The following is a 27,679-nucleotide window of genomic DNA, read 5'->3' on the forward strand; positions in this document are numbered from 1 at the left end:
TTAAACCATTAAACATTCACTTTTTCTTTTTATTAAGAAAGCATGCACAAAAATAAACTTGTGAGACCACGCCCCTCTCTCCTTGACCCTTGACACAAAGCACTGTGGGCAATGCCACTGTGGAAGGGCCTGCAAGAACTTCCATGGCACGTTTGCATCCCTTCACTCCCTGCAGCTAGTACCAGTGTGGAGCTCCACATAGCCAACCCGATGCCTTCCCACGCATTGATAATGCACATGTATTTCAGAGGCAGAGGAACGAGGTTAATTTGCACACTGACCGGCGTGTATTTACATATGCAAACAAGGAGCAAATCAATATGCAGATGAGATAAATATGCAAATTGTGGGGACTTTCATATGCTGAAGGAGCTATCTTTCTTTTTTTCTTCCAGTGGTTTCAGATTTCCGCAGGGCTGGCTCTGTGATATGCTCTGCAAAGCACTAACTGGCACCAACCATAGGCTGTACCTGGTGCCACATTCCACAGAAACCCAATCAGACACGCTTCCAAGTTGTATCATTACCATCCTGAGGCAGCACAGGTAATGGCTAATTCCATGCTGAAGTTGGCTATGGGATTCCCCATTTCTCTTGGAGATGCCCACTGATGAACTCCCCCTCAATACACACATTTAAAAAAAAAAAAAAAAAAAAAGACATCCCACCGCCCCCCCTCCCCAATACAATGAGACTGTCCACTTCCCTGACAGAGATCCAATTGATTTATCCCTACAACAAATTTAAGAAGCAATTTTAATTCCCCATCTTCCTTCAGTCAGACCAGACGTTTTTACCTCCTCTTCCCCAGATACATCAAAGCCACCATGACATTTTATTTCTGTCTTGAACGTTCCTTTCCCTGAAAAACAGGGAATAAGGGTTGGGGTAGGCTTTACAAAATACTAAAATGAAACAAGAAGTCTGACAGAACAGAGCCATATCAGAGAAAAAAAAAAAAAAAAGGTAACTCAGGACACAGTTTAGGGGAGGAGAAATTTCAATACTAACTCCTGCATCTGTTTTGCTTTCCTCATTTGCTGACAGAAACCATTAACTGGGATTTACATTCTATGCCATCATCTTCCTCAGCTGAACTGCAAGGAGTCTGACCTACTTGTCCCCCTTCTTCTATACAATACTCTTTGGCTGTTCAGCTCTACTTCATCCCCTCTTTTAATGCATATCTTACAGAAATCACTTCTAAGAGGCTCTTTCTTACTCAACCAGAGGGTTTGAACTTCTTGACCAGAAGTCTCCTGATTGACCTCCATTCTGAGCAGCAGCTTCCTCTTTCCACCATTAACCCAATCACAAAGTGGGGACCACTGACTGAGAATTTACACCAAGGCAGCAAGGTTCCCGTTGCCACAGACAGTCTCCAAAAAGGTACAAGGGTCAGAGGGCTAAGTAACAATTGAGCAAATACTGACGGTGTGAGAAAACTTTTAAGTTTGCATATGCAAGTAAGAGCCTCACTGCATACTTTGAAGAAAGGCTTGAAGGGGCAGGGGTGAAATTAAAAGCTCTGGGAAACAGAAATTTCCTGGATCACAACACCCTCGACTGCTTCTTTTACCTGATGAGTATGTAGGCTTCACTTCCTTGGAGACTGTGAAACACAGAGCAGTCAGGATCCTCTCAAAATCACTCTTCGTCCTCACCAAGAGGCACTGCATTCTGAAACCTAATCTCTCTGCTGAAACATTTTTCTACATTCCCCTCTCTCCAAACTCAGGTTTTCCCTCCCAGTTCAGCTTAGCTCTCCTAACTTAAGAGATTATCCTATTTGCACTTGAGATCTCTATTTCTTTTCCTGCTTTTCCTGCTGGTGTGGAACTGAGCTGAAATCACCTCTCCACAGTGTCCCTTTAGCCTCCTGACCTTTACAACATTTAAGAAATAACATAACTACAGACTCCTGGGGTCTACTAGACTCTCACTCAGTATCCAATACAACAGCTTTACTGTCCGCTTTGAAGGGAAAGAGGGATTGCTAAATGCAAAATGACAGAGGCAGAGAAAGATGCACACAAGGATTCAGCCTTCTGAAGTCTTTTTGTGGCAGCAAGGACCTATCTTTCTGCCCTATACCAGGGCACCACACAACAAGGTTTGATCTGATGCATCCGAGGCCACCAGAGGAGGGGAAGGGCTGTGCTCAATTATTGATAATAATAATAACAACAACAACAACAATAATAATAAACAAAAGAAAAAAGATAAAACAGGACGCAATGAAAGATTATCTTCGGCAGCATCTTGCGGTGGCTTCTCTGGCGGAGATAGAGAATATATATCTATATACAGGCAAGATAGGAAGGCTGGAGACGGTGGTGTGGCACCATTCACCCCATGTCCCCCTCCCCTCCCACGTCCTTCACAAAGGACGGGCTCTTAAGTCTGTAACTCGCTAGGTGATCAAGTCCCAGTCGAAATCATCAGGGATTTCCTCATTGGTGCCTGGAGGAGGCCCTGAAGGCCGAGGGACCAGATGATGAGCTGAGTAAAAAAACAGTTAAAAAAAAAAAAAAAAAAAAAAAAAAAGAACAGTTAGAAGAAAAAAATGTCATACTTTTTCACAGTGGGCATTTGGTCAAAAGAAAGCATTAAGGGCACTGTGGACTTCTCTGTTTCAACAGTATATGCAATAACACTACTGGCATGAATTTCTCCCTGTCTGTTGGTAGTGTGCTGTAAAATTCTCCAGAGCAGCTTCTACCAAGGTTAAAGCCTCAGCTTCCTTAACTTTTCTCAGATGATTGCTGGTAAAATACAAAGGAACTTCAGCAACAGAAGCTTCTTGTGTAATTTTGCCTTTGTCCAACACAGGGGTGGTGACACAGGGCTAGAAGACCATTTATGTGAAGTGAAAGACATCACGTCACTGAAATTCTAAAATCTGTTAGAGCTACGGCACAGCCCTAAAGAAGAGTTTAATTCTAAAGAAGAGTCCTTAGCAGTCCAAGCACTTTCTCTACCCCTGAGCACTTCATTGGATTAGTGAGTGTTTTGGGAGAAATGCAGAGGGCTTGAGAACCAGTTCTTAAATGTTCAGGGATATAATATGCCTTACTATCACTTCTTACCTGGGCGATTATATCCTGGAGAGTCCTGGGTAGAAATCTGATACATCGGAGATGGACCGGAGAAGAGATGGGGAGGCTGGGGCTGACCATAGGAGTTCACTGTGAAATGAAATGAAACAAACTGTAAATGGTCTGGTCAGCTGTCCTAGCCCTGATTGGGTTGCATCTCCAGCCACAGAGCAACTCACTCAAAAATGCAGTATACTGAGATGTTCAGTTATTTGGTCAAAACCAAAAGCTACAGCTTGGTCTTATTCTTGGCACCTGGCAGGAGTTTCACTTATTATTTTAAAATAAACTTTTAATCTAGAAATGCCAGAAAATGGTTATTTATTTTTCACTGTTTACTACAAAGTCATTTAGTAAAAACAGTGATGACACACATCATCACAGTTGCACCAAGATCATCTCTTCACTCTCCTTGGAGCATGTTCTTCTATTCCTTGTCCAGTCAGTCTTTATCTATAGGCATAAAACCTTTGTCCTTTACCGCTACTGCCACCTAGAATAGCGAGCTTTCTACCTTGCCATTCTTTACTGTTAATTTTGTACCAAAACCCGTTCCTTCCCTTTTCCTTTTTCAGGTTGACCATTTAAATGCAATTCTTCCTGAAGAAGATTCTTTTTGGTAGTATGCGTCACATAATGGCACACATAGGCCACAGACACAGAACATCCTAATAATTTTTTACAGATAGAGGAGACTGATTTCATGGGATCATTGAATATCCTGAGTTGGAAGGGACCACAAGGATCACTGAGACTAACTCCTGGCTCCACACAGAACCACCCAAAAATCTGACCATATGACTGGAAGCACCATCTGCTTGAACTCCAGCAAGCTCAGTGCCATGACCACTTCCCTGGGGATCCTGTTCCAGTATATGATCACCTTCTTAGTTAAGAGGTTTTTCTTGACAACAAAACTGACTCTGCCCTGTCACAGCTTCAGACTGGTTCCTTAGGTCCTATCGCTGGTCAACAGAGAGAAGAGATCAGCACCAGTCCCTCCACTCCATCTCATGAGGAAGCATGGCCATGATGACATCTCGCCTCAGCCTCGTCTTCTCTAGGCTGAACAAACCAAGGAACTGAATACAGTTTCTGATAGAGCTGCTTGGTGCTACACTAACTACAATGTAACAAGAAGTTTATGGTATGTAGAGAATTGGTCCTTCATCAGTGTGGCATTTTAGTTTCCCTCTGAATTACCTTGATTCATGGATTGCTCCTGTTTGCCACTGTTCAGGGCACAAGAATCAGAGATTCGAGGGGGCTGCTGAGGGCCGATCAGATGAGGGAGCTGACCAGTCTGGGTAAGGAAGTGATTAAGAGAGTCACAAAGATTGGCAATATGGTGTTGATCCAGTGTCCAGTTCTTCCGCTCGGCTTGGCGCAGACTCTCCATCAACTCTGCAAAGGATAAGAACAATGTCAAAGATAGCAACTAAACTGCAGTCACTCCTGTTAAATTTTTTGTCTTCTGCTCCTAAGTCTCACTTTCTCCCCACAAATTCAACTTCAATATTTATGATCAGTCACCGAAATAATGGCGAGTTTTTTTTTTAGGAATTGTCTCACTGACTTGGGTAAAAAAAGGAGAAGCAGGGGGGAAAAATTCTCATTCACCTTCTGACATACTTTTATGAATTAATTCCTCTTGCCCCAAATCCCTACAGTGTTCAAGTGCTTTAGGGTCTTTAACAGGATCCACGAAGTAGGTTGCATGGAACAGCTGAGTCAATGAGAAAAATGAGACTTGCCAAAGTTTAGTTGGAAAAAAAAAAAAAAAAAAAAAAAAAAAGCTGCACTCCCAAATTCTAGATACTACAGTCCCCAGTCACTGAGTCACTAGACCTCAGCACTAGGCCAATACTAACCTGAGAATTGGGAGTGCTCAATGCTAGACCAGTTCAGCCGGTTTACCATCTTGAAGCTCTCCTTCAGGGAATCAATGCTGGAGCACCAATCAGGGGGAAATGCTGTAATGAAATGGAAAAAATGTTATTCCAACAGAACACCCTTTTCCTCCATCCCTTAATATAAGATAACTGGCCACTTCAAAGATATTAATTCTGTAGTAGATAGAAATCTTTTTGCCCTTGGAATATCAAGGGTAGTGTCTCCCTTTTCATTTAGCTCCTGAACTTTTCCTGCATCCCTGAACAGAATCTGCAACTTAGTATGACTATCCCTAATAAGAAGGCAATTTCCTTCTCAGATTTCAACCATGACTGCCCATCATCCTTTTCTGCTCACTATATAGGCAATTCTTAGGGGAATCTCACTTGTGGAATTTCTGTCTGAGGATCCCCACTGCTCCATTTCTCCCAGCTGTTCTTTCCATCAGCCCTGACTCACCAAAGCCAGCATTGTTGACTGAAGCCTGTGACTGCTGCTGCTGCTGGTGCTGATGAGGCTGCTGCTGTGGGTGGGAGTGTGGGTGATGCTGGTGCTGGTGGTAGCCTCCATGCTGCATTTGGGGAGGGTGCATGGACATCACTGGTGGAGGGCCATAACTTTCACCACCCTGCTGCTTTCCCCCTTGGGATGGGCAACCCTCTGGAGTTGGAGTATGGAGGGGTGGAGCAGCACTCACTGCTGAGGGGCCCTGCTGTTGCTGCTGGTACATGTAGTAGTTGTGGTTGGAGGGCTGCATGTCACCAAGGAGAGAAGAGAAACCTGTAGGATGAAAGAGAGAGGAGGAAACTTTAAGAGCTGCCTGGATCAGACCTCTACTTAAATTAACCATCCCTAATGTCATACTGAGGATGAGCAGTGTTATTTAAGAAGCTTTTGAAGTGCCCTCTAGAGGCTGCCAATAATTAGCACCTGCACAGTTAAGCTCTTAATGTGTTCCAGGCTCCATCAACAACAAAGGGCTCTACAAAGTCCCAGCAGAATTTAAATCCTTAGTGTTAATTTAAGTGTTTAAATACTTCTATGCCTCCATGGACTTCATCTATACCTAGCAAGTAATGCATGCTTTCTGGAAATTTCATGTACATGTTGTTTTCCTGGAAATGACCACTAAGCAAACCACTTAAGCAACAAAACATTTAGAATACGGAGGTTGATAAATCTGATTTGTTGTTTCCAAAAGCTCCCTTCATAGTCTATCTTACAAGCAGTTTCATCCGAAACTTTCACAATTTTTCTCACACAGATCATTAGTGGCTATGCTTCCTACTGCTTCTATACACAGAGCACGTATCAGGGCTCCTTTATTACTTTAATTCTTCCTGACTTTTTAGGTGTTATTATTTCTATTCTCTTCCATTACAGGTATCCCCTACATGCAAGAACATCATATGTTCTCCATTCTTTCCTATATCAGGAGCTCTGCATATCTCTTACATTTGCTTCCCTGGTTTATTTTCTCCTTATGTTATGGAAATTCTAAGAAAAATAGCAGTGAAAGGCATTACTTGCCAGTAAACTCAGCTAACCATTCATCATCTGACCCTCTGTAAAAGCAAGCCTAAGTTTTTCAATAGAGCCAAAATCAACCTTCAGACCTACTAACTGCAATGGAGCAAAAGGGTCAATATTATTCTGACTCCAATATCCAGACTCAAAGTTACCAACACAATTTCATCAAAACTGCAAGTTTTCCTAGACGTTCCTACAGATGTAGAAAAGCAGATCGTTGCTTAATTTTTAGAGACAGAGGCACAGAGTGTGTCAAGGTTCTTCTCTGCATTTGAGTAACCTTCTTATTCTACAGCACCTCACACAACAGATTCCTACTGGTAATATCAAGCGCCACTTGATGAAAGCTTGTTATTTCACTGAAGTTACAAAATCAGGAGGCTTCTCCTAGAGTAACAAACTGCCTGCACTATATCCTGGCTGAGAGCAAAGGTAAAAGTCTCATCTAATCACATATTCCTTCCTACACCTGACTAGTATTTAGAAGAATATTTAAAGATGAAGACAAAAATTGGAGACTCTCCAGAAGTGCTTTCTGTGGAAACACAGATCTCATCCCTACAGCAGTTATGCCTCCCAGTAGCTGCTTCCTCAGTAACAGAAATGTCAGCTACGAATGAAGTTATAGGCTCCCTCTCCTCCTCAAAGTTCAGTTCTCCAAGACTCTGTACAATTCTGCTTTTAAAGGATCTTCGCAATGATGACTTCTCATTTTCCTTTTGGGGAAATTCCACTGCCTACATGAAAAAATCCTCCTCCTCTTACAGTTTCTAGCCTGACAGATTGTCAATACTTCTCAGACAAGCTATTCTTCAAGGTCTTCATTTTTCTATGCTTCTACCATTTAAATATTTGCTTTTGTATTAAGATACGGTATTTTTAAATCATCATTTTTTTCATTCTGAGCAAATTAGTGAGGCGCAATAAAGAAAGGACATGCAGATTTCTTATTTGCCTCTGGCAGAACCAATTACAGCACACCAAAGAAGCCTCTGCTCCTAAAAGATGAAAGATCTGAGACATACCAAGGATAGCTGAGTGGACCAGACTGTGTAAACAAGTATCTGCCTATTTCACATGGTCCTTATGATTACTCACCGTGCTGAGAGGAAGATGATTTCTCCAGCATGGATTTGTAGAGATTTCGGAAGGACCAGCTAAGATCCTGAAAGTTGATCTCAGAGTAGGAGAACTTGAAGTCGTGGTTGGCACTGTACAGTGGGGGGGGTACATCGGCCCCTTCACGGCCCTGTCCCCCTGCTACAGTAGAAGCAACATCCACAGGCCCTGCAGACTGCTAAAAGGACCACAGATAACAGAAATTAGGCCTTTATTTTATACTAGATTTTTAAACTTCTGACAGGGCCCAGAAACTACATACAGGTAGAACATACACTGCTAACTCATATCACTTTGCTCATCTTGCAGTAAGCAGGTCTTCCGCAAAAGCTATTTCCCTTGAGGACAGTTAACCTTCACCCTCACCCTGCAGCTTATTGGCTCCAGCATATTCTTCAGCTCTCTAATACCATTATGCCTTTACCCTTATCCCTATTCAGCCCTTTCTTAAATATCACTTCCTCCGCTATCTTCTGTCTAATCAATTTTAACTTCTTCCCTTTTTAATTTTTTCCCCTCTGCCTCACCATTTTTCACTATTCCCTCCTTTCTCATCACTCCACTTTTCCATTCAAGCACCCCTCGCTCTTTCCTTCTCCTTCTTTCACACTTCTTAAGGTTTCTGTTCTCCGCTGCTCACCTGACTGTAGTTGGCAATGGGGGCAGTGCTCTGGAGTGACAGCTGAGGGGTAGCCTCAGGTGGCAAAGAGGCTTCTGTGCTGACTGGAACAGCCCCTCGGGGGCTCTTACTTGCCTCTTGCTCTGGGGAGTCTTGTGGTATCTGTGGATGGGGAAGAGAGTAAGAACGCAAAAGAAATAACAGATGGAGAAGTGAAACTGCAGATCAGAAGCCAGTTCCCCTACTGTAGTTCATGGCATAGAAAACAGGAGGACTAGGCCTTAGTCACTGAAGAGACAAGACAATGAACTACAAATATAGTTAATTTTGCTACTGAAAAGCAGTAACAACGGCCAATGAGCACAACATACACATTAGTCCTCCTCATCTATATATGCTGCTCCCCCAGGAGTGCTGGAAGAACTCCTTCGAACAAGAATGGAACTCGCACTACTGCTCCATGCTGTCAGGAAACAGTAACACTCACGTCATCATCAGGAGGATGCCGCCTCTTGCGAGATATATCTGGACACGTATCTATTGTCCAGTAAGAGCCCTGGAAAAAAGACCCACTGGTGAATGAATGACTGTGTTATTAAATCAAAGAGCGAGCTTTCTATGGGTTACTGAGTCAAATAATGCAGCACCAACTAAATAACAGAACCACACCGAATATCAGACAACCAAGAATTGGAAGAGATTGCATTGTGCTGTGTTGAACAATGATGCTATCCACTTCTATCACTCCAAGAGCATAAGATGTCTTGATCCACGGTGGACCAACACTTTGGGGCCTGTAAGTTCCCCTCCAGTGTCTCCTCACAGCATCTTATTTTTATTGGACCAACTCAGTGTTCAGACTAGGCAAAAAGAACTACAAGGAACCCCCTTTTCCATACTTGTGAGACTCCACTTTGAGTACTGTGCCCACTTGGGTCTTTCCTGTGCAAGAAAGACATTAGCATATAAGATTGAAACCAAAGGAGGTCCACCATGATGATAGGAGACATCACATGATGTATACATGATGTAAACACATTTCACACAGAGAGATTTGTTTCAGTCAGAGAAGGGAAAGCTAAGGGAATCTAGCCTCTGTATTTACTACTGCTTCCCTTTCTGCCTACATTTCAGGTTTCAAATTCCACCAGTTAGAAAGGGCAATTCTTGCTCATTCCATACAGTTTTAAATGGTTTGGCCAGGAGCATCCAGATTTCTTACCTTCCCCGGATCATCCCTTGGTCGAGGCACTTTCCGAAAGCACTTATTCAGAGAGAGATTATGACGAATTGAGTTCTGAAAAGAGATTGAGAGACCAAGGTAAGTGCTATAACAAAAATGTACAGCTTTCTGTGTATGTTCAGGAATGGGTAAAGAAAACAGGAGGATGGTGCATACTCAAATGCACTATATATACCCACTGTAGAGCAGAACAGAAGCTGAGGAAATCAGAGGAATTTATCAGGCTGATAACATGCAGCCAAACCATCTACACATATATAGTAGGTACTACAAAAACACTATCAGTGTAATGCAGAGGTTGGTAGTGATGTGGGTTTTGTGGGTAGTGATTTTTGTCTTGCTGAGTTTTTTTCCCCAGGGTCCTACTTACAGGGCTGCCACACACATACAACAAAAATCTCAAAGAAAATGGGACTTCCATCTCAGTTCATTTCTTCTCTGGACATCTTATTTTCACATTTTCATTTTGCTCAGTGAGCAAAAATAAGAAAATAAAGTCCATTTATTAGATAGGAAGAGCACTTTAGATATTTAAGTCCTTACCTTCCAACCAATACCAGCATTTTTGTAGTAGGGAAAGTTGTCACAGATCCAACGGTAAATCTCACTAAGTGTCATCTTCTTGGCAGGGGATGAGTTGATTGCATACGTGATCAGAGTGGCATAGCTGTAACGTGGCTTGCCATCTTGATGCACTGCAGCCTCATCCTTACTGAGCGTAGCATTGGGATCTGTCGGTGAGCCTGGAGGACACTTTCGGGCAGCCCCTGGAGGTCCTGCTTGTGATGAACCCCCTAATTTTTCAATAGTAGCTCTTAAAGTAAGCTGTGGGAGCCAGTCTATGGAAGTGAGGCTGCTTTCCAGGTCAGAGGCCATGATACTGGAAGCAGCTATATCTGTGAGGAGACAGAAGGAGAAAAGGATCTCCAGAGATACAATCAAGATGAACCATAAGAACAGAAATATACATTTACATTCCTCTTCTACTTCTTCCCCTATTAAAAAACACCTGAGTGAAGATCATCCTACTTGATATGCCTTATTAACAGCAAAATATAATCATCAAAAAAGGCCTATCTCTGCATCCTCTGGAGGGCCACTCTTGCCAATAACAGCTAGGAAAGTGCTAATGATAACTGCTAGTACAGTCTTATCCAAAGCATCTCAACTGTTCTCAGGTGAATAACCAAGATTTATTTAAAGGAAGTAGACTATCTTCTGCAGCAGTATCGCATTCCCTCCTTTACTATGTAAGCAATATAACCTTGAGACCTTCAGCAAGATTACATTATAATCCAGCAGTTTTTTTGCATCAGATAAGAGGAGAATCAAAGCTAAAAGGGAATACTCCTTCACACCATAACCAAACAATAGATTTAATGATCTAATTAAGGTCTTCTGGAGAACCCTGGACTGTGACCATCTTAATTTGGGAGAAATTAATTTCTCTCTAAGGCCAAAACTGTTATTTTTGGTGGGTTTTTTTTTTTTTTTTTTTTTTTTTTTTTTTTTTATCAGGTGACATTGTAATTAATACTATTCCTTGGAGCCAGGATTATGTATCTCATTTAAAACACCAAGATTATGCAAAATACTATATACAGATAATTACAACTACCATGTTGAGGTAGATGCAGACCATATTAAGCTTGTAATAGTTAAACTTTTGCCTACTATAACCAATCCGACCTAAATATACGTATCATTATTACTAAGTCTTGCTTAATTCACAACAAGAAACTGTCTTCCCCAAATCTGAGACACAAGAAAAACAGCCTTATCCAAGGCTCACACACAGGACAGAAATAGACTCATGATCTTTCCTCGCATAAATATTACATATTTCTCTCATAAAGTAAGATACATCTGTCCAACATGACTAGCACTTGTACCCAGATATTCTATTTGATTATTTCATAAGAGAAAATATTTAATAGTACAAACATGTATACCTTTGCACACTCAGTACACAAGCTTATATGCTGTCTTTTGTACTAGTCTTGGTATCATAAATATCATTATTCTTATCTGCAATTGGTTGTATCATTATGCAAGGAGCAATCTCTTTAAGTTTGGACCAAGCTAGTTTCCACAGCCAAAAACTGCACTGTTCTGCACTTAATCTTTTCATAAATAGAAGAACAAAGTCTTAAAAGGCTGCAAGTTTTACATCTGCCACTTTGGAAATTAATCATTTTAGAAAATTAGACAATACTATACCACTGCATGCTAGTACATACAAAAGTTAAACTCCTAAACACATGCATACACTTACGTACTTTGTCATGTAACAAGTTACCCACACACATACATCTAGGAGAGAAAAGACTAATGTATCCCACTTCTGAAAGATTCTTTACACAACACCTCCCATCCAAGCCCATCATTCATCTGAGCAAATCAGATGAGACAGGGAGACACCCATCTGTGCAAGTAACAAATAGACATCAGTTCTAAAAATAGGTATTTGTCAATAACACAGTGTGGATGGACCCAGCATTTTGACACAGGAGCTCCTCATTCTTCCTGTACAACCATATGCATCATACAGAATTATAGAATGGCTGAGGTTAGCAGGGCTCTGAGTCCATCTGCTCCAAACCTACAGCAGATTCCCAAAATCATGCCCAGGAAACTTCTGAAGATCTCCAAGAAGGAGACCTCTCATCCTCTCCAGGCAACCTGTGCCAATGCTCCATTATCCCCACAGCACAGAATTGCTTCCTGATGTTCAGAGGTATTCTAGTTTGTGTCCACTGCCTCTTGTTCTGGCACTAGCCTTCACTGACAAAAGTCGGTCTCTATCACCTTTGAACTCTCCTTTCAGGCATTTAGAGACCCCCCCAAACCTTCTCCAAGCTGAACAGTCCCAGCTCTCTCAGCCTCTCCTCATAAAAGAGGCACCCTTCATCATCTTGATGGCTCTTTGTTAGACGCTCTATACTATGCCCATGTCCCTCTTATACTGGGGATACCAGAGCCGGATCAGCACTGGGTGCAGCCTCGCAAGTGCTGAGAAGAGAGGAATCACAGAATTGCAGAGGCTGGAAGGGACCTGTAGAGAACATTGAGTCCACCTCCCGCCAAAACAGACCCCCTACAGCAGGCTGCATAGGTAGGCATCTAAGCAGGTCTTGAATTTCTACAGAGGAAGGGAATCCACAACCTCCCTGGGCAGCCTGTTCCAGTGCTCTGTCACTCTGACTGTGAAGAAGTTCCTTCCCATATTGGTGCGGAACTTGCTATGCTCCAGTTTATGGCCATTTCCCCAGTTCGCTCAGCCTTTCCTCACAGGGGAGATGTCAGGGGAGGGCCTGTAATCATCTTTGTGGCCCTCTGCTGGACTCTCTCCAGGAGACCCCTGTCTTTTTTGTATAGGGGAGCCCAGAACTGGACACAATAATCCAAGTGAGGCCTGACCAGGGCAGAGTAGAGGAGGAGGATCACCTCCCTTGACCTGCTGGCTACACTCCTTTTAATGCAGCCCAAGATCCCATCGGCTTTCTTGGCCACCAGTGCACACTGCTGGCTCATCACCAGCCTATCATCTACCGGGATCCCCCAGGTCCTTCTCCGCAGAGCTCCACTAAAGCAGGTTGTGCCCCAGTCTGCACTGATACCCATGATCATTCCTTCCCAGTCGCAGGACTCTACACTTGCTTTTGTTAAACCTCATCTGGTTTCTTGCTGCCGAACTCACCAGTCTGTCCAGGCCTTGCTGAACAGGAGCACAGCCTTCAGGCGTGCCAGCCACTCCTCCCAGCTTTGTGTAATTGGTGTGCTTGCTGAGGTAGACACTATCCCCTCATCAAGTAATCGATGAAGATATTGAACAAGACTGGACCCAGCACTGACCCCTGGGGAACACCTCTAGTCCCAGATCAAGGAAGGTTCACCTCTCATCACCTGCTGGCAATACTTTGCCTAATATAGCCAAGAATTCCTTTAGCTTTCTCAGCAGGAAGGGCAACTTGGTGTCCATCAGGATTCCCAGGTCCTTTTCTGCACAACTACTTTCCAGATGGGTGCTTCCAGCACATCCTGGTGATCAGGATTGTTTTACTCCCAATAAATTCATGGGCACTAAACTTTTCATTTTCATGCATGTGCACATCACACTTTTCAGAGATTAAAAATCCATCACATGACATCAACAAAATCCATCCCTCAGCTACCAAAAGTCGTACCAATGCATTGGGCTCAGAACTGCACAGCTAATGTTATAATTCACACTCCAATGCATGCAGAGACTGAAAAGTTAAACTGCAACACTACAGTATCTGTAACGGATGGAAAAATTGTTTCTTTCCGTGAAGGAAAGGAAAAACCCAACTGCTATTAACCTATCTACATACTCATCTGCCACAGTACCACAGTCAATAGCAATGACTACTAACTCTGCACCAAACTAGAAAATCAGGGCTGCAAAAGGATTTCTGTTATGTGCCTGGGAAGATCACTGGAGCAGATCTAATGAGCACTACTAAAGCGCATGTGAGATGAGGGATGATCCAAGATGGACTGCACAGCTTCACAAAAGGTAGATTGAGTCTGATCAGTCTGGTGGTCTTTCATGGTGGAGTGACAGCACCAGTACGCAAAGGAAGGGCAACTCACGTTGTTTATCAGGACCTGTGCAAGGCCTCTGACACAGTCCCACACCACATCTTTATCTCTAAATAGGAGAGAGATGTATTTAAAGGCAGGACTATTAAGTGGATAAAGAACTGGTTGGAATATCACAGCCAGAGTGCTGTAGTCAACAGATTTATGTCCAGGTGGAAGCTGGTCACAAGTGGTATCCCCCAGGACTAAGTCTTGGGACCAGTGCTCTTCAACATCTTTATCAATTACCTACACAGTGGGGTGGAGTGTACCCTCAGTAAGCTTGCTGATGATACTAAGTGGTGTAGTTGATCCAACAGAAGGAAAGGATGCTATTCAGAAGGACCTGAATAGACTTGAAAAGGGAATATATAAGAAACAAATGACACTCACCACAGGCAAGGTGTTACACTTGGGTCATGACAATCACAAATACGTACACAGACCTGCAGAACTCACTGAAAGCAGCCCTGTGGAAAAGGACTTGAGGGTCCTGGTGGGCAAAAAGCTGGACATGAACCAGCAGCATGCACTTGCAGCTTGGAAGGCCAACTGTATCTACCTGGGTTGCACCAAAAGTAGGGTGGCCAGCAGGGCAAGGGAGAATGTTTCCCTCTAATCTGCCCTCTTTGAGGCCCAGGGTCATCAGCACAAGAAGGATGGGGAGCTGTGGAGGAGGTCCAGAGGAGGGTATAGATATGAGAGAGCTGAAGCACCTCTTCCATGAAGCTACTCTTCCAGTACCTGACCACCTCCTCTCGGCGAGGAGCCTTTTCTTAATATCCAATCTGAACCTCTCCTGGATAAAGATCACCTCAACCAAAAAGTGTTGTCTCAAGTATTAATAAATAAATAAATGTCGTGGAATTACTCCTTCCCAAATTATACAAGGGTAGAGCAACAACGTATTTTCATACAGATTCTGGGGGCATGGAAAAATATTGCTGATCTATAAATCTAACAAACACGGCTAAACTTGCATGGTAATTTTACTTGTACAGTCTTCACCAAAAAGTGCTATTCTGATGAACTTTGGACAAACTAAAACAAACTAATATCAGCTGAATGCTAAATTTTTAAGCATGCCTCATAAGATTAAATTTCCACAGCGGAATCATAGAACAAATCATCTTATCACATGCATATTAAACTATTACAAAATATCAACTGAAAATATTTACTACTGATTCATATTGCTAGCACAAGTTTACCAGTCAACCTCCCCAACATTTGTGTTATTTTTAAGACAAGCAAAGATATTAAAAAGATGAAGTTATAAAAGTCTACAACAGATTGAAATACCAATTTGAAAGAACAGGATTTTAAAAAACAACAGAATTTTAAGAAACAAAAAACAAAGAGTTTCCATAAGCTTCAGATTTGCCCAGGCTAAGTCAGTAGAACATTTGGAATGATTGGATATATGGTAAAACTTAAGGTTGATAGGCAATGCATTAACTGACAAATATACATGCATTTCTGTATTAGTGTAGAACACCTTTGTCAAGGCAGCAATCAGGTTAAAACTGGGTCCTATTGTATCCACACTAAGAATCTGAATTTTTTAATTCCCTGGTTTATAAAAGTCTTTGATAAGAAAACAAAATCTTCAAAGCTTAAATAACAATTTAAAAGTTCTTCTGACATTATGGGCACACGTAAGAAAACAGGAGGCATCACTTTTGGAGCAGTTCTCATAAAATATATAATAAAATATGTACTAAAGTTAATGTTGTATGCAACAAAACATTTCAACGTTTAATATTTTTATTAAAGGTAAAAAAAAAAAAAGAGCAACAAAAACAAAGCTAGTGGGATATTTGACCTTGTTTTTGTGAAACCAAAGCATCAGCCCTGTTTTATGGTAGTAGTTGCAGCTCTTTGCGAGTTCTCAAGGTGCTCATTAGAGATTTTTTAAATCAATTTTTACTTTTCTTGTGCTTCATCCTTGACAGCAGTTGCTCACAAATGTGCATACTGCCAAAAGCGATGACATGAATAAAGTATGACTGTGAAGCAAGGGATATTTTTTTCTTATAAAATTCTGGTAAAAAGATACAATCATATTTCTGAGTTGAATATCTGAAGGCAACTCTATACATTCCATTTGAAAAATGTATTTATGTTGAATGAAAATAAAGTTGCAAATATACAAAAAAAAAACCTGATGATTTTTTTTTTTTTCAATCCTGGAACTTATTTTCAAATTCCTGTATCAAAACAGAAAACATGGCTGCATATTTTTCTCTGTTCACAGGTCTGTGTTTAGCCAGTGTATCAAAATGCAGAATATTATTTGCCATAACTTAAGTTGGCACTGTACTATGCTCTCTTGGTGCCCTGGTTTCAGCTCAGACAGCATCAACAGCACACTGACAGATCTGTTGCTGCTGAGCAATAGGTGTGTATGCCCAGGGACGAGCAAGGCCACTCAGCAGGGCAGAGCAGCAGCCACAATACCACAAGGGCAGGCTGCACTGCAAGCTGTGCCAAGCTGCATGCAACGCATGGGCCACACTTCGTACATGCTTGTGCTAGACAGTTGTTCAGAATAGAAAGCAAAGACTTGGACCCAACAGCAATCCATGAAAATTTTCTAACTAGAATAAGACTGTTTTTCCAACTTGATTGTGTTACTGGATTTATATACTGGATTTTAAACTTGATTGTGTTACTGGATTTATATATATGTGTCCCTAGTATACAGGACATGTAATATTCAAATGCAGCCAAATCTTCATGGAAGATTGGAAGGCAATTCCAGAACATAATCACACAAAAATAATTTGATGTAATTTGCCACACAGTTATTTAAAAGGACATTTACAGTAACACCTACTATAATTTCTGCAACATATCTCATTCACCTAATCAGGCAGTATACCAGCTGGACAATACTTAATGGATCAATATAACAACATCACAGCCAAACTACAGCAGCTGATGATTCCACCAAATTCACAGTTTACTGCACAGCAATTCTTCTTTCAAACTTTTTTTTTTTTTTTTTTTTTTTTTTTTTTAATGATTGTATTTAAAGAAGAAAAAAAAAATGAACTTATGACTAACAACAAACACACTGAACTGGAACCAAGGGTGTTTAAACAAACAAGCAAACCTATCCCATTAGCAAGCCAGAATTAACTTCAAGTAAAAAGAAAGTTAAAGACCAGAATTCATAATCTCCCACTTTACATGTACAGAAGTAAATGGTATCCATTTATGCATTGGCTGATTTTAAAAATCTTCAATAAGGTTGGCAGTTATAACCACCATCAACAGCTGGGAATTGACTACAGAGTCTTCATTTCTCAACTACTAATTCCAGAACAGTCCCAATTTAAGACAGATCAGAGATGCAAAAACGTCACCCAAGTACCAAATTCAAACCTACAGTTAAATACACAAGAATCTGTCTGATTTATAACAAAAGTATATTAAAGAAAATCCTAGCACTGACTACCTGTTCGTAACTACTAATTTCCTTGGGACCAGTAATACTTTACTCAACTTTTCAGTAAAGCTACTGCCTCATTTTGAATATTTTCTAGTAGTAAATTAAACCTCCCACTGAGAATGTAAGTCACCTTTTTGTCTATCAGATTGTACTACACCTGCTGCTGGACTGAAAAAATCTGCACTTTGTCTGCTTTGCTGTGAGCGCTTCAACGGTCAGCTCTTACCCAGTATCACCATTACTTATATATCAGGACTGAAAAAGATCTAAGAAAGCGAGGAAGAGCACTCTAAGGTTCATACTGAATGCAGTTCATAAACATTTACAACCAAAAATATTCTCTAAGACAGGACTCAAAGGCTGTCCATTCAGAATCAATTACAACTGAAGCAGAAGAGTAAAACAAGTGAAACTAACTTGTACACAAGCTATAGAACATTCAATTTCTATAGCAGACTTGTAAATTTATTTCTCTATATTTATTTTCAATGTTGTTTTTTCTTCCTCCTGCTATTCTAACCCAATGAAACACTACTGTCAACACATTCAAAGGAGACTCAAATTTCTGAACGTAAACCTTGAGAATGAAGATATGCAGAACAGACTACTAAGCAGTGAGACATATTGATGCAGAACACCTGTAAAAATAAGGTCACTTCTATTTAGGTATCTAAAGCACAGAACAGTGATCTAAATGAAAATATCCATCTAGTGTAATCAGAAATAAACCTAGCTTGTGGTGTACTGAACAAATAAACAAACAGGCAAAAAAGCAGCAGCCGAGTACAACTTTTATGAAACAGAATAGTGAGAAGGATGTCCATTGAAGTAAACTGCCTCAGAAATTAAGAAAGAAGGTAACACACAAGAATACATGGGAAAATACACAGTTTCTACTTCGATGGGAAAATATAATTTTGAAGTACTCATACAAATCACAAATGCAGGAAACCTGTACTCTAACAACAATACAAAAAGGAAAGAAGAATCAATGCTGCAAATTCCTGCATGAAAAAACCCTGCCATCTCAAGACATGCTCCTCCTCAAAAATAAGGAAATATGGACTAAGCAGGCAGGAACAAAACACTAAAAAAAATCCCACCTTTTCTAAGTAAGCCTCTTCACTAAGGGACTTTTTTTCCTCTTACATGAAACAAAAAGATAAAGTTTATCTGGTTATCTGTACAGTCTGAAATTGCTATCCATCATTTTGGTAACAGTTTGGTAAAAGTCTTCAGAAATTCCTTATGTTTCTAGAATCAAACCCAAAAGGGAGAGAGAAGCTACTTTGTATTGCTCATAAAATGAAACTTAACATGAAAGGACTAATAGGGCTCCTTGTATCAGCACACACACACACAAAAAAAACGAGAAATATTGCAGTTTCAAAGTACATTTCTGTCTGCAGTGTCATATGAAAGGAGGAAAAGCATCTCCTAGGGCAAAGAGGTAACATCATACCCTAAAACTACGCTTCCCCTCTTTGGGAGGGGAACAACTAGCAGAAAAAAAAAAAAAAAAAAAAAAATTCCACAAACAAAGCTCCACACTAATAGGAGAGTTAAACTAATATGCCAATAATTTATTCCCAATAAATTAATGGATTGGAGAGATGGTAGTACAGCATACACAGTTCAGAATGGTCATGAATCAAATGAAAAAAAATATGCTTAAATACTTCACCCAAAGGAAGTTGTCATCTAAATACACAGCACAGCATATCATATATGAATTGTCATAATTTTAGCCATCTGACTCCAACTCTTATGCAAAACTATTTAGTGTGCAAGATCAAATGCTTTGAATGTTTAATGCTATTTCATGTAGAAGAACATAGATAATACAGTAACAAAGACACTGAGCAGGAAATTTGCTAAAAAATATAATAATACACTCAGATGGTACTAAAATGTCAGAATTAAAAGGAGACAAAATTTTCTGTTCCTTTATTGCTTATTACATATTATTGAATTAATTGTTCTGTTATAATCATATCATTTTACAGATATGGTTTTCCTTTAATAAACAAATCTCAACAAAATGAGGTTCATGCTAAGTTCAGGAGGAGAAAAGAAAAATAAAACAAGTTTATTTACATAACAGATTCTAATGACATAAATATCATACAGCCCATTTCCTTTCACCTTACGAAAGGTGCATGATAAGAAATAATTTTGAATTTAGTGAGTGAACAGCTCTGAGTGTTTACGTAGTCTTGGTGGAATGGATGTAAGGTTTGCGGGGACTATAAAGTCACCAAAACTCCCATGCCAGAAGTGCATCAAGATTCCAATTCCAAAAGCACACTGTGTACTAGTTCTGCATAAATCTGGTTTACAAAACTCGACTTACATGTTTAAGCTTATTAATAGATGGCCAACATTCAAAGTATTCTGATGTCAAGATATGCATGCAAGGCTAGGATAGAGTACAGCCAGAATTAAAATCTGTCAGGGCACTAAGATGAACTAATAAAAAGATTTTGGCATTTGTTATATAAACATTCAGCAGAAATTCAGAGAAACCTCAATGTGAAAATCTGTTCAAAGTTAAGATTAGAGTCCTAACTTATGCTGCTGTGCAAGTGAGAGTAGGGGATATGTAATGCCTGTCATAAGAAACAGCAAATGACAGTAAGAACACTGGCATGTCTGAAACACTTCTGTGCCAAAAGCTACTTTATTTGTAATTAGACCACCACAAAAATGATTTATTCTAATTTTAAACCCCATATTCCATTATAACATCCCCAAAATAACAGATTTGAAGCAAAAATCAAACTAAGAACATTGAAGCATAAAGAAAATACATCACCACAACAGAATCTCTACAGTGTCCCTCCATCTTCAGAACCACTATGCAATATTTTAGGTGGACAAGATAAATATCTGGCATTTAAGAATATGGATAGAACAAGTAGCCCTACACTGAGGAAGGTACTGGTCGTTGTTTCTGGAATAACTCAACTTTAAGAACACGTAACTAGAATGCAATTTCGCCTTGGAAAAACAGAAGTAAATTGTAGATAAGCTATACTTAAGAGAAGGTATTTCCCCCAGTCTCATGGAAGCACCTTGCTTGAACAAAAGGACTTCAATTTTAGCTGCCTACAGCAATCACAATCCAGCAGTAAACCTTCAGTCACAAAAACCCAGCTCAGATGAATGCAACATGCATTTATAAATGAAAACTTTATTCATATTCCCATTAAAAAAAAAGGACATCACTAAAGGATGACTGTTAGCCCTGCAGCTTAATAACACCAACATTAAGGTGGTACACTGAGATACATAATTTAATATCACCGGCAGGAAGAAAAGCAAGGTGAGCATACCAGAGGTGGGTTTCTATGTCTAAATTACGAAAAAAAAATGGAGTACAGTAAAAGGCCTAGCACAGAAGTAACTGAATGAACAACTAGGATAGTTACAGGGAAACTAGTAGAATACAGACACAAAAGTCAAGGGAGGACAAGATTTCAAGACTAGGCATGATCAAGTGTCAAAAACAGCAGGGAAGCCAAGAAGGATGAAGATAAAATAGAGACCCTGAGACCTGGCCAAGAAAAGGTAATTAGAGATCTTAGGAGACACTTTAAGGGAGTCAGGATACCTATACTGAAGTCAACTTTAAAAACAGATCTGGGCTACATAGAGGATTTGCCACCCTTTAGTTTTGGCATTTTGGGTCCTTCCATGAAACAAAAATGAGTTGAGGCATCATGCTTTCACTGTTTAATGCCAAGAGAAGCAGCATACAGAGTCTTTGAGTTCGATTTCACACTGTAATTAACGAAAAACACCACTGATAATAATACCCAGATTTATGAAGTGTTTCTAATACTTTGGAACCCTTAAAAAGGATCAATACCCAATTCTTATATAAATAAGTCTTGCAAGGAGAAGAGCACAGCCCAAGGTCAGCCAGCACAGGAGCAGCAGAACCATGCAAAGAATGCAGGTCTCCCAGACCAGTTCTCTACACTCAAATCTTGCCCATTTTCAGGTGAAGATAAAATATGTAGCTCTGAAATTGCTTTTAGTTGTGCTCATTTTCTCTGCAAGTTACTGATAGAGAGGAGGGTTGGTTTTTTTTCCTACTAGGAAGAGGGAATGAGAATTCTGAAACTTCACTCCTTTGTCACCACAAAAAGTTCAGAATATTCCCAGTTGTTCTAATTTGAACTTTAAACAGTTATTATGTATTTCCACTATCATCACCCACAGTCTTTACGCAGTAAGGAGCATAAAAAATAATGAATTGGTAGTGTTAAAAAAAAAAAAAAAAAAAAAAAAAAAAAAAAGCAAATACTTCTTCCTCAAGGTATAAAAGCTCTCACTCCTCATCTCTCCCTCATTACTCAATTTCTATTATACCTCAGTTCAAAACCAAGATCCTGATATGCTGGGAACAACCGGAGATTGCAAATGCAAGGATTTTTCCATTCTGATCAGCTAAAATCTCGTTAATCTTGAGGAAGTGCAGTGGAAAAGATAAGGTGGAAGAATGAATGTCTGATTACAAAGAGTCATTCTCCAGCATAGGTGACCTGTATATCTTCAGAGGAAGCAAACTCTTTTTATTTTATATTTGTATAAAAGCAGGCTTCTTAACTGCTGACAAACAAATAAACAAAAACCAACCAACCACCCACAGTGTTTCATGTCCACAAGTATTCTATCTAATGAAAGCCAACCAGGTCAAAATGCAGCTGCGGAAATAAGGCCTATGAAATAGGTAAAGAAAGAACTGCTGACAATAAAGCATCTTAGAAATGCTTGCTTTATAAAGAGGTAATTGCATTTTAGGTTTATGGAACCACAGGAGAGAATGACAAAAGGACAGTAAGGAAAATAAGATGCAAAGAGCAGTAAGGAGAGAACTGGGATGAACAGTGGGGTATACAAGGAAATGAGATTAAAGAAGTAGGAAGGGTGGAAGCATGCTGAACCTTAAAGGTGAAGAAGAATCTGACTATGGCATGATGAAAAGAAGCCAGCGATGGGATTTGGGAAAGGGCTCGCAATGGTCAGCAGCTTGCAGAATCCATACACCTTCTTCTACCTTTAAGATACTAACTCATTTTAGGATGGGGTAGGGGACAAGATAGGTCAAAGACAGAAGGATAAAACAACTCAAATCTTGATAAAACACTACAGGCCACCACAGTAAATGGGTCCTGAAGTCTATTGCAAGGTCTTCAGAAATACTGAGAATGTTTCAATATTCCTTGCTTCTTTTCAAATGTAAACTGAACATTTTCCAATTCATTAACTGTGAAGACACATGGCAGCATTCTTTGCCTTCTCTCAATAACGCAGGCTGCGTTGAAATATGAAAAACTAAGGACAGAGAAGAAGTACACAAAAGATTCTTATGTTCATCATATATCCTTTAGAACGAAGGGGAACAAATCAACAGCAGAATTTGCAATATTGACTACAACTACCAAGCACTTATCATCCTTGTAAGACACATCAACTGGATATTCTTGCAGAAATAACAAGAGAAGCCAGCAACATAATGGTTTAAATGCTTTTCTTTAGGTTTCAGAGTTAACACAACTGGAGTTCAGGCATTTTAGGCTGTCCATTAAACTGGATGCTACTCTCATTTTCAAGGCTGCCTTCCAGACCAGATGTCCTAGAAACTTTTTTTTTTTTTTTTTTTTTTTTTTTAAGTTTCAATTCATACAGCAACAGTTTCTGCAAACTGAGTACTACTAAACAGAGTTCTGAACATCATTGGTTACATTTCCAAGACTGGGAAAAACAAATAGAAAAATGAGTCCAAAAGAATTTCATCTTTTGGTTGCTAGTGACAGAGATGCAGTTCCTGTCTGACAAATGTGTAAAATAAGATAAGCCTTCTCTTAGAGATCTCTGAGATCTCAGACTTGCTCTTGAGGGACAACTGTCCATATCACAGTTGCAATTAATCATATTTCCCTTCTGACACTTGAAGGGCCAAAGATCCAAACTGTGACGCAGACTGTATCTCCCACTAAATAAAGGTCAGCTGACATTTAGGGGAGGATGCAAAGATACCAGTACCTCTAGATTAAGAAAAAACTTCTCCAGAGACACAAGCAGCATTCATCTCTATTTTTATTGGGGGGGGGAAAAAAAAAAAAAGAAAAAAAAAAGTACTGCATTTGTCAAAATCACATACTGGATGGGGAAGCAATATCAAAACCCCCTAATTGTTTATTCTGCTTCATTTGAAATTCTCTGACTCCTGATCTGACCCTATGCATTTGCCTATATATTTCAAGATAAAATCCAAGGAACTTACAGAATACATATTTGAATATTAATACAAATTTCTAATCCTTCAGTAACATAATCTTTTCCCCATAACTCTCCAGATTTTCTTATTTCATTTTTACCTTAGGGCCTGACATACAATCCGTTCTCATAAACAGAGTGCACACAGGGCAGAACTATAAACTGCTTCAACTATAAAGTCAACTTTTGGAAATATGAATGACCAAATTTATATGTACAAATCCACACAAACATCTCGGAGTCTCTGTACTAAAATACTAATATCTTCATTGCTTCTGCTGAATCACTTATGAGAATTTGGCTATTTACTTAGGTATCTAAACATCGGCTTTAGAAGTCTAATTTTAGGTCTTTGAGTTTAATATTCTTAATGTAAACTCTCAAAGACATAGCACTTTCAATCAAATGCATCTGTACACTACTTTGCACTTTTTGTTTTAGTACACAATATTCATCATTTTTCTTTTATATACTTTTGTAAAAAAAAAAAAAAAATGCAGAAAAGCTGCAGTATTCCATCTCAGAAGAAGCTACATTCAGGCAGTGATAAACATTTGATGCATATACCAATACTGTCACTGAAAATCTATGCTCTTTAAAAATCATTCCCTTCTTTGAATGTATCAGTATATCCTGACTTTAGTACAGTTGTGTTTTATACTATGAAATTTTCAGAGCAGAGATTGGCTTAAGTTTATGTATCTGAGTTAGCACTGAATGCCCAGTCAGCAATTAACAAATAAACAGCAAACAAACAGCAAAAAATTACACTAATGCACGTGACTTTCAACCCTGGATGTCTGTCATGAATACTTAAAGCTCTGACAGAAAATTTTAAAAAATCTTAATCTTTAACATCATAATCAAGAGGGGAAAAAAAAGCATTTTCTATACAAGAAAAAAAAATCACAGAGAGCAAATTTTCATAAGGTTGGCATGTATACATTCTGTGAAGTGCTCTGGCACCCATCAGAGCCAAAAGCAATTGAAAAACGTCAAGTCATTACTGTGATCATGGGTTGTAGAGCAAGGTAAGTTAACCTCCAAGTATGAAAACTCTGTTACCCCCCCCAGTGTACAAAGGCCAAAATGCCTCAATTATCTCTTTCCTTGCACTAGATAACACTGTACTCAAAACAGGTTGATTGCATAACTATAAGACAACAGGTAGGAGAGCATCTAACAATATCCACAAAACATACATACGCTTCTTGATTCAGTCTTCCTTTAGAAAGGGGCATCTTCTCAAGCTAAGAATAACTGTCAAAATTTCTAGCATAAATTGGGAATCATTTGGATGAACCTGGAGGCATTTTCAGTTTGATCTTACTGATAAATTACACCAAGTTCTTTCTTCATGGACTCCCTGTTAACCACGGTGATCCCAAATAGATTCTGAAAGGGTTCCTGTCCTGGTCAAATGCCCTTTGATCTTGGATTTCCTCACTGCAGAACACAAACATAAATATCTCAGGTGAGATACCCTTAGACTTGATTCTTCTCCCACAGGAATCTGCTGTGGTCTCATTTGAGATAAATTCTATTTTAAACTTTTTTTTTTTTTAGGAAGTCACTTTAGTGTCAGAATACTCATTTGAGACTGGAATTAACTGTCTCATCTACAGAAAGCAACTAGCTTGGCTCATCACAGCATCAGCATTACCATTCACATTCCAAGCTCCTGAACACAGCATAAAACACACAGGAAGACTACAGAATGGCTTATTTTTGCTTTCTGAGAAGGTTCCACTACCATTATTCCTAGACCCCAAGCACAACAGTACAGTACCCCAAACACAACAGCACTCTCAAGGGCACTCTACTAGAATTTATCCTACAATCTCTACGTACAATAAGACATGCATCCCAAAGCACGAGCTCTGAGATCTGTATGTTCAGCTTCCAAGCACAGTATAGTACGCAGCCCATAATCACTTCATTCCCATGGTTATTCACACAGTAGTGCACAAATGAAGAACTGACACTCCAACCCCACGGGTGCATCCTTGAACACTAGCACTACAACTCACCATTTGTGTCTCCAGAATGCTTTTTTTTTTTTTTTTTTTTTTTTGACAATATTATCCTTCTCAAAGATGCCTAAATGGCAGAAAATAATTCCATGCCAGTGACGATTAAAGGCTGAGCCTAGGATTAATACAGCATTGCAAAAAAAGTATAAGGGAGAGGATAAAGGTTTCTTGGAATTGATTAGGGTTAAGGTATCCAAGAAAACTAAACAATGAAAGAATTAGATCAATTCCATATAGTGTAAAAGATTGCCAAATGAGAGAAAGATGCACACAAAAAGGCTTGTAAGAGGTTCAGAAACAAAAGGAGAGAAAAAAAAAAGATTAAAAGGAAAGCAGGTACAGTGAGAAAGATGTTGGAAATAAGGATAATAAGCAAAAGAGAAGGACCTATAGGAATAGGAGGAGATACAGTGCAGTCACTCACTCTGTCTGGAAGATTTTTCGGGAGGGAGGCGGATTATCTTCAATGTTGGTTTCTGGGGGTGCTGCTCTTCACACTTCTTCTCTGAGAGCCATCCTCAGAGAGTCTCCCAAGAGCTTCTTCAAGAAATATTTTGAGAGCAAGGGGATCGTGAAAGAAATCAGAATCTTGAGTATTAAAACAATCTGCTTGGAATCTTCACTTCCCTGAAACTGATGTTTTTATTCCTGGATGGAGATCCTCTCTCAGTTCTGGCAGCTAACTACTGTCTCCCTTAGGAGAAAGCCTTTTCTTTTCCTCACTGACTGCCAGATTAGGGATATTGGTCTTAAATAATCTCCATACCTGGAAATCTCTCTTCTTTTTCCTGTAGGCACACCTTGTCCTTAAGGGTGGGCAAATCTCTTTCTCTAAAAGAACTGTCAGTTCTGTGGATAATATCAGTAAAAACTGTGTAAAAACAGTGGCAGACAGCAACTGGAAAAGGGAAGAACAGTACCCAAATCTGGTTGTGCTTTTTCTCCCTTGTTTTACTTTCTCTGCTGTCTATTGACCAGACGTAAATAATTAAAATTACTAGGTAATTATCAGGAGCTCCTACTTATTTCTATTTTGGAAACTGCCTCTCTTGTGCATATGAGGTTTCTTCTGTCAAGGCTCCCCGTATACTATCTGGTCTAGGAAAGAGCTTGTTAAGGGGGCTGGCTCCTCACTTGAGGAAAGAATTCCCTCACCCAGCAGCTAAGTAGCAAGGGGAGTAGGTAGTCAGGGTTATTCTCACAACCCTCAGAAACTGGGGAAATGAGGATCCTTCTCACTTACATAGGTATCAAAGGATCTCCAGCAGGTTTTCTTCCACCTCGTGGAAGAGTAGATTTTCTTCTCTATCAGGATTTAGTGCTGTGCCCTTTGCCCGCTCTCAGCTAGTTAGCGGGGTTGGGGGCCAGTGCTAAGTTCCCCTTCGCTAGTTAACGTGGATAGGGCCGGAGGGTCCGCCCACGACAAGGGCCCGCCGGGTGCTCCGACTGCGAGCAGGGCTGCCCAACCAGGTGCTTCCCTCCCGGCTGCGGATGAAGCAGGCGGGCAGTCTCTCCCCCACCCCAGCAGGCTACGGGGGTGTTCCCCCACCCCGGCTGCCCGGAGGCCGTCCCTGGCTTCCCCCCAGGCCCCAGCTCCTCTTGCCTGGGCCCGACTACCACGGGACGCCACAGCGGCTCGCGAAACAGAACAGTCGCCTCCGCCGCCTTCTGCTGCGCCTCAGCTTCGTCTCCAGAGGGCTCTCCGGGCTCTGGGGGGGCCCCAGCCGAATGGCGCTGAGTCTCTCCAGGCCCCACCGCTCCCGCAGCTGCTGCTCCGGGCTGCGGCTCCACTGC

At 40.3% G+C, this 27,679-nt stretch overlaps 1 protein-coding gene across 2 annotated transcripts; it reads right to left on the minus strand.

The window, feature by feature from the left end:
- FOXJ2 (forkhead box J2) lies at positions 1-27,441 on the minus strand. Of its 2 annotated transcripts, none has more exons than XM_052701670.1 (11): positions 26,310-27,441; positions 10,046-10,398; positions 9,482-9,556; positions 8,747-8,815; positions 8,281-8,421; positions 7,620-7,815; positions 5,451-5,771; positions 4,970-5,071; positions 4,302-4,502; positions 3,090-3,188; positions 1-2,502 (listed from the first exon to the last, which is right to left on the minus strand). In XM_052701670.1, the coding sequence occupies exons 2-11, from the start codon at positions 10,376-10,378 to the stop codon at positions 2,414-2,416; spliced, it is 1,626 nt and encodes a 541-aa protein (XP_052557630.1). In that variant the 5' UTR covers positions 10,379-10,398; positions 26,310-27,441; the 3' UTR covers positions 1-2,413. The 2 variants fall into 2 exon arrangements, with proteins under 2 accessions (XP_052557630.1, XP_052557629.1); XM_052701669.1 differs by having other exon boundaries at positions 7,620-7,818; positions 26,310-27,439.
- Positions 27,442-27,679: the final 238 nt, after the last annotated feature.

Source organism: Tympanuchus pallidicinctus, unplaced genomic scaffold (assembly GCF_026119805.1).
Source record: "Tympanuchus pallidicinctus isolate F22 unplaced genomic scaffold, pur_lepc_1.0 scaffold40, whole genome shotgun sequence".
Taxonomy (NCBI): Eukaryota; Metazoa; Chordata; class Aves; order Galliformes; family Phasianidae; genus Tympanuchus; species Tympanuchus pallidicinctus.

Excerpts from the sequence above, each read along its gene's own strand:
- FOXJ2 (XM_052701669.1), bottom strand. The coding sequence starts at position 10,378 with ATGGCCTCTGACCTGGAAAGCAGCCTCACTTCCATAGACTGGCTCCCA. Across the intron at positions 5,072-5,450 it reads AGTCAACAATGCTGGCTTTG|CATTTCCCCCTGATTGGTGC; the intron begins GTGAGTCAGGGC and ends ATTTCATTACAG. Across the intron at positions 2,503-3,089 it reads TCCAGGATATAATCGCCCAG|CTCATCATCTGGTCCCTCGG; the intron begins GTAAGAAGTGAT and ends TTTTTTACTCAG.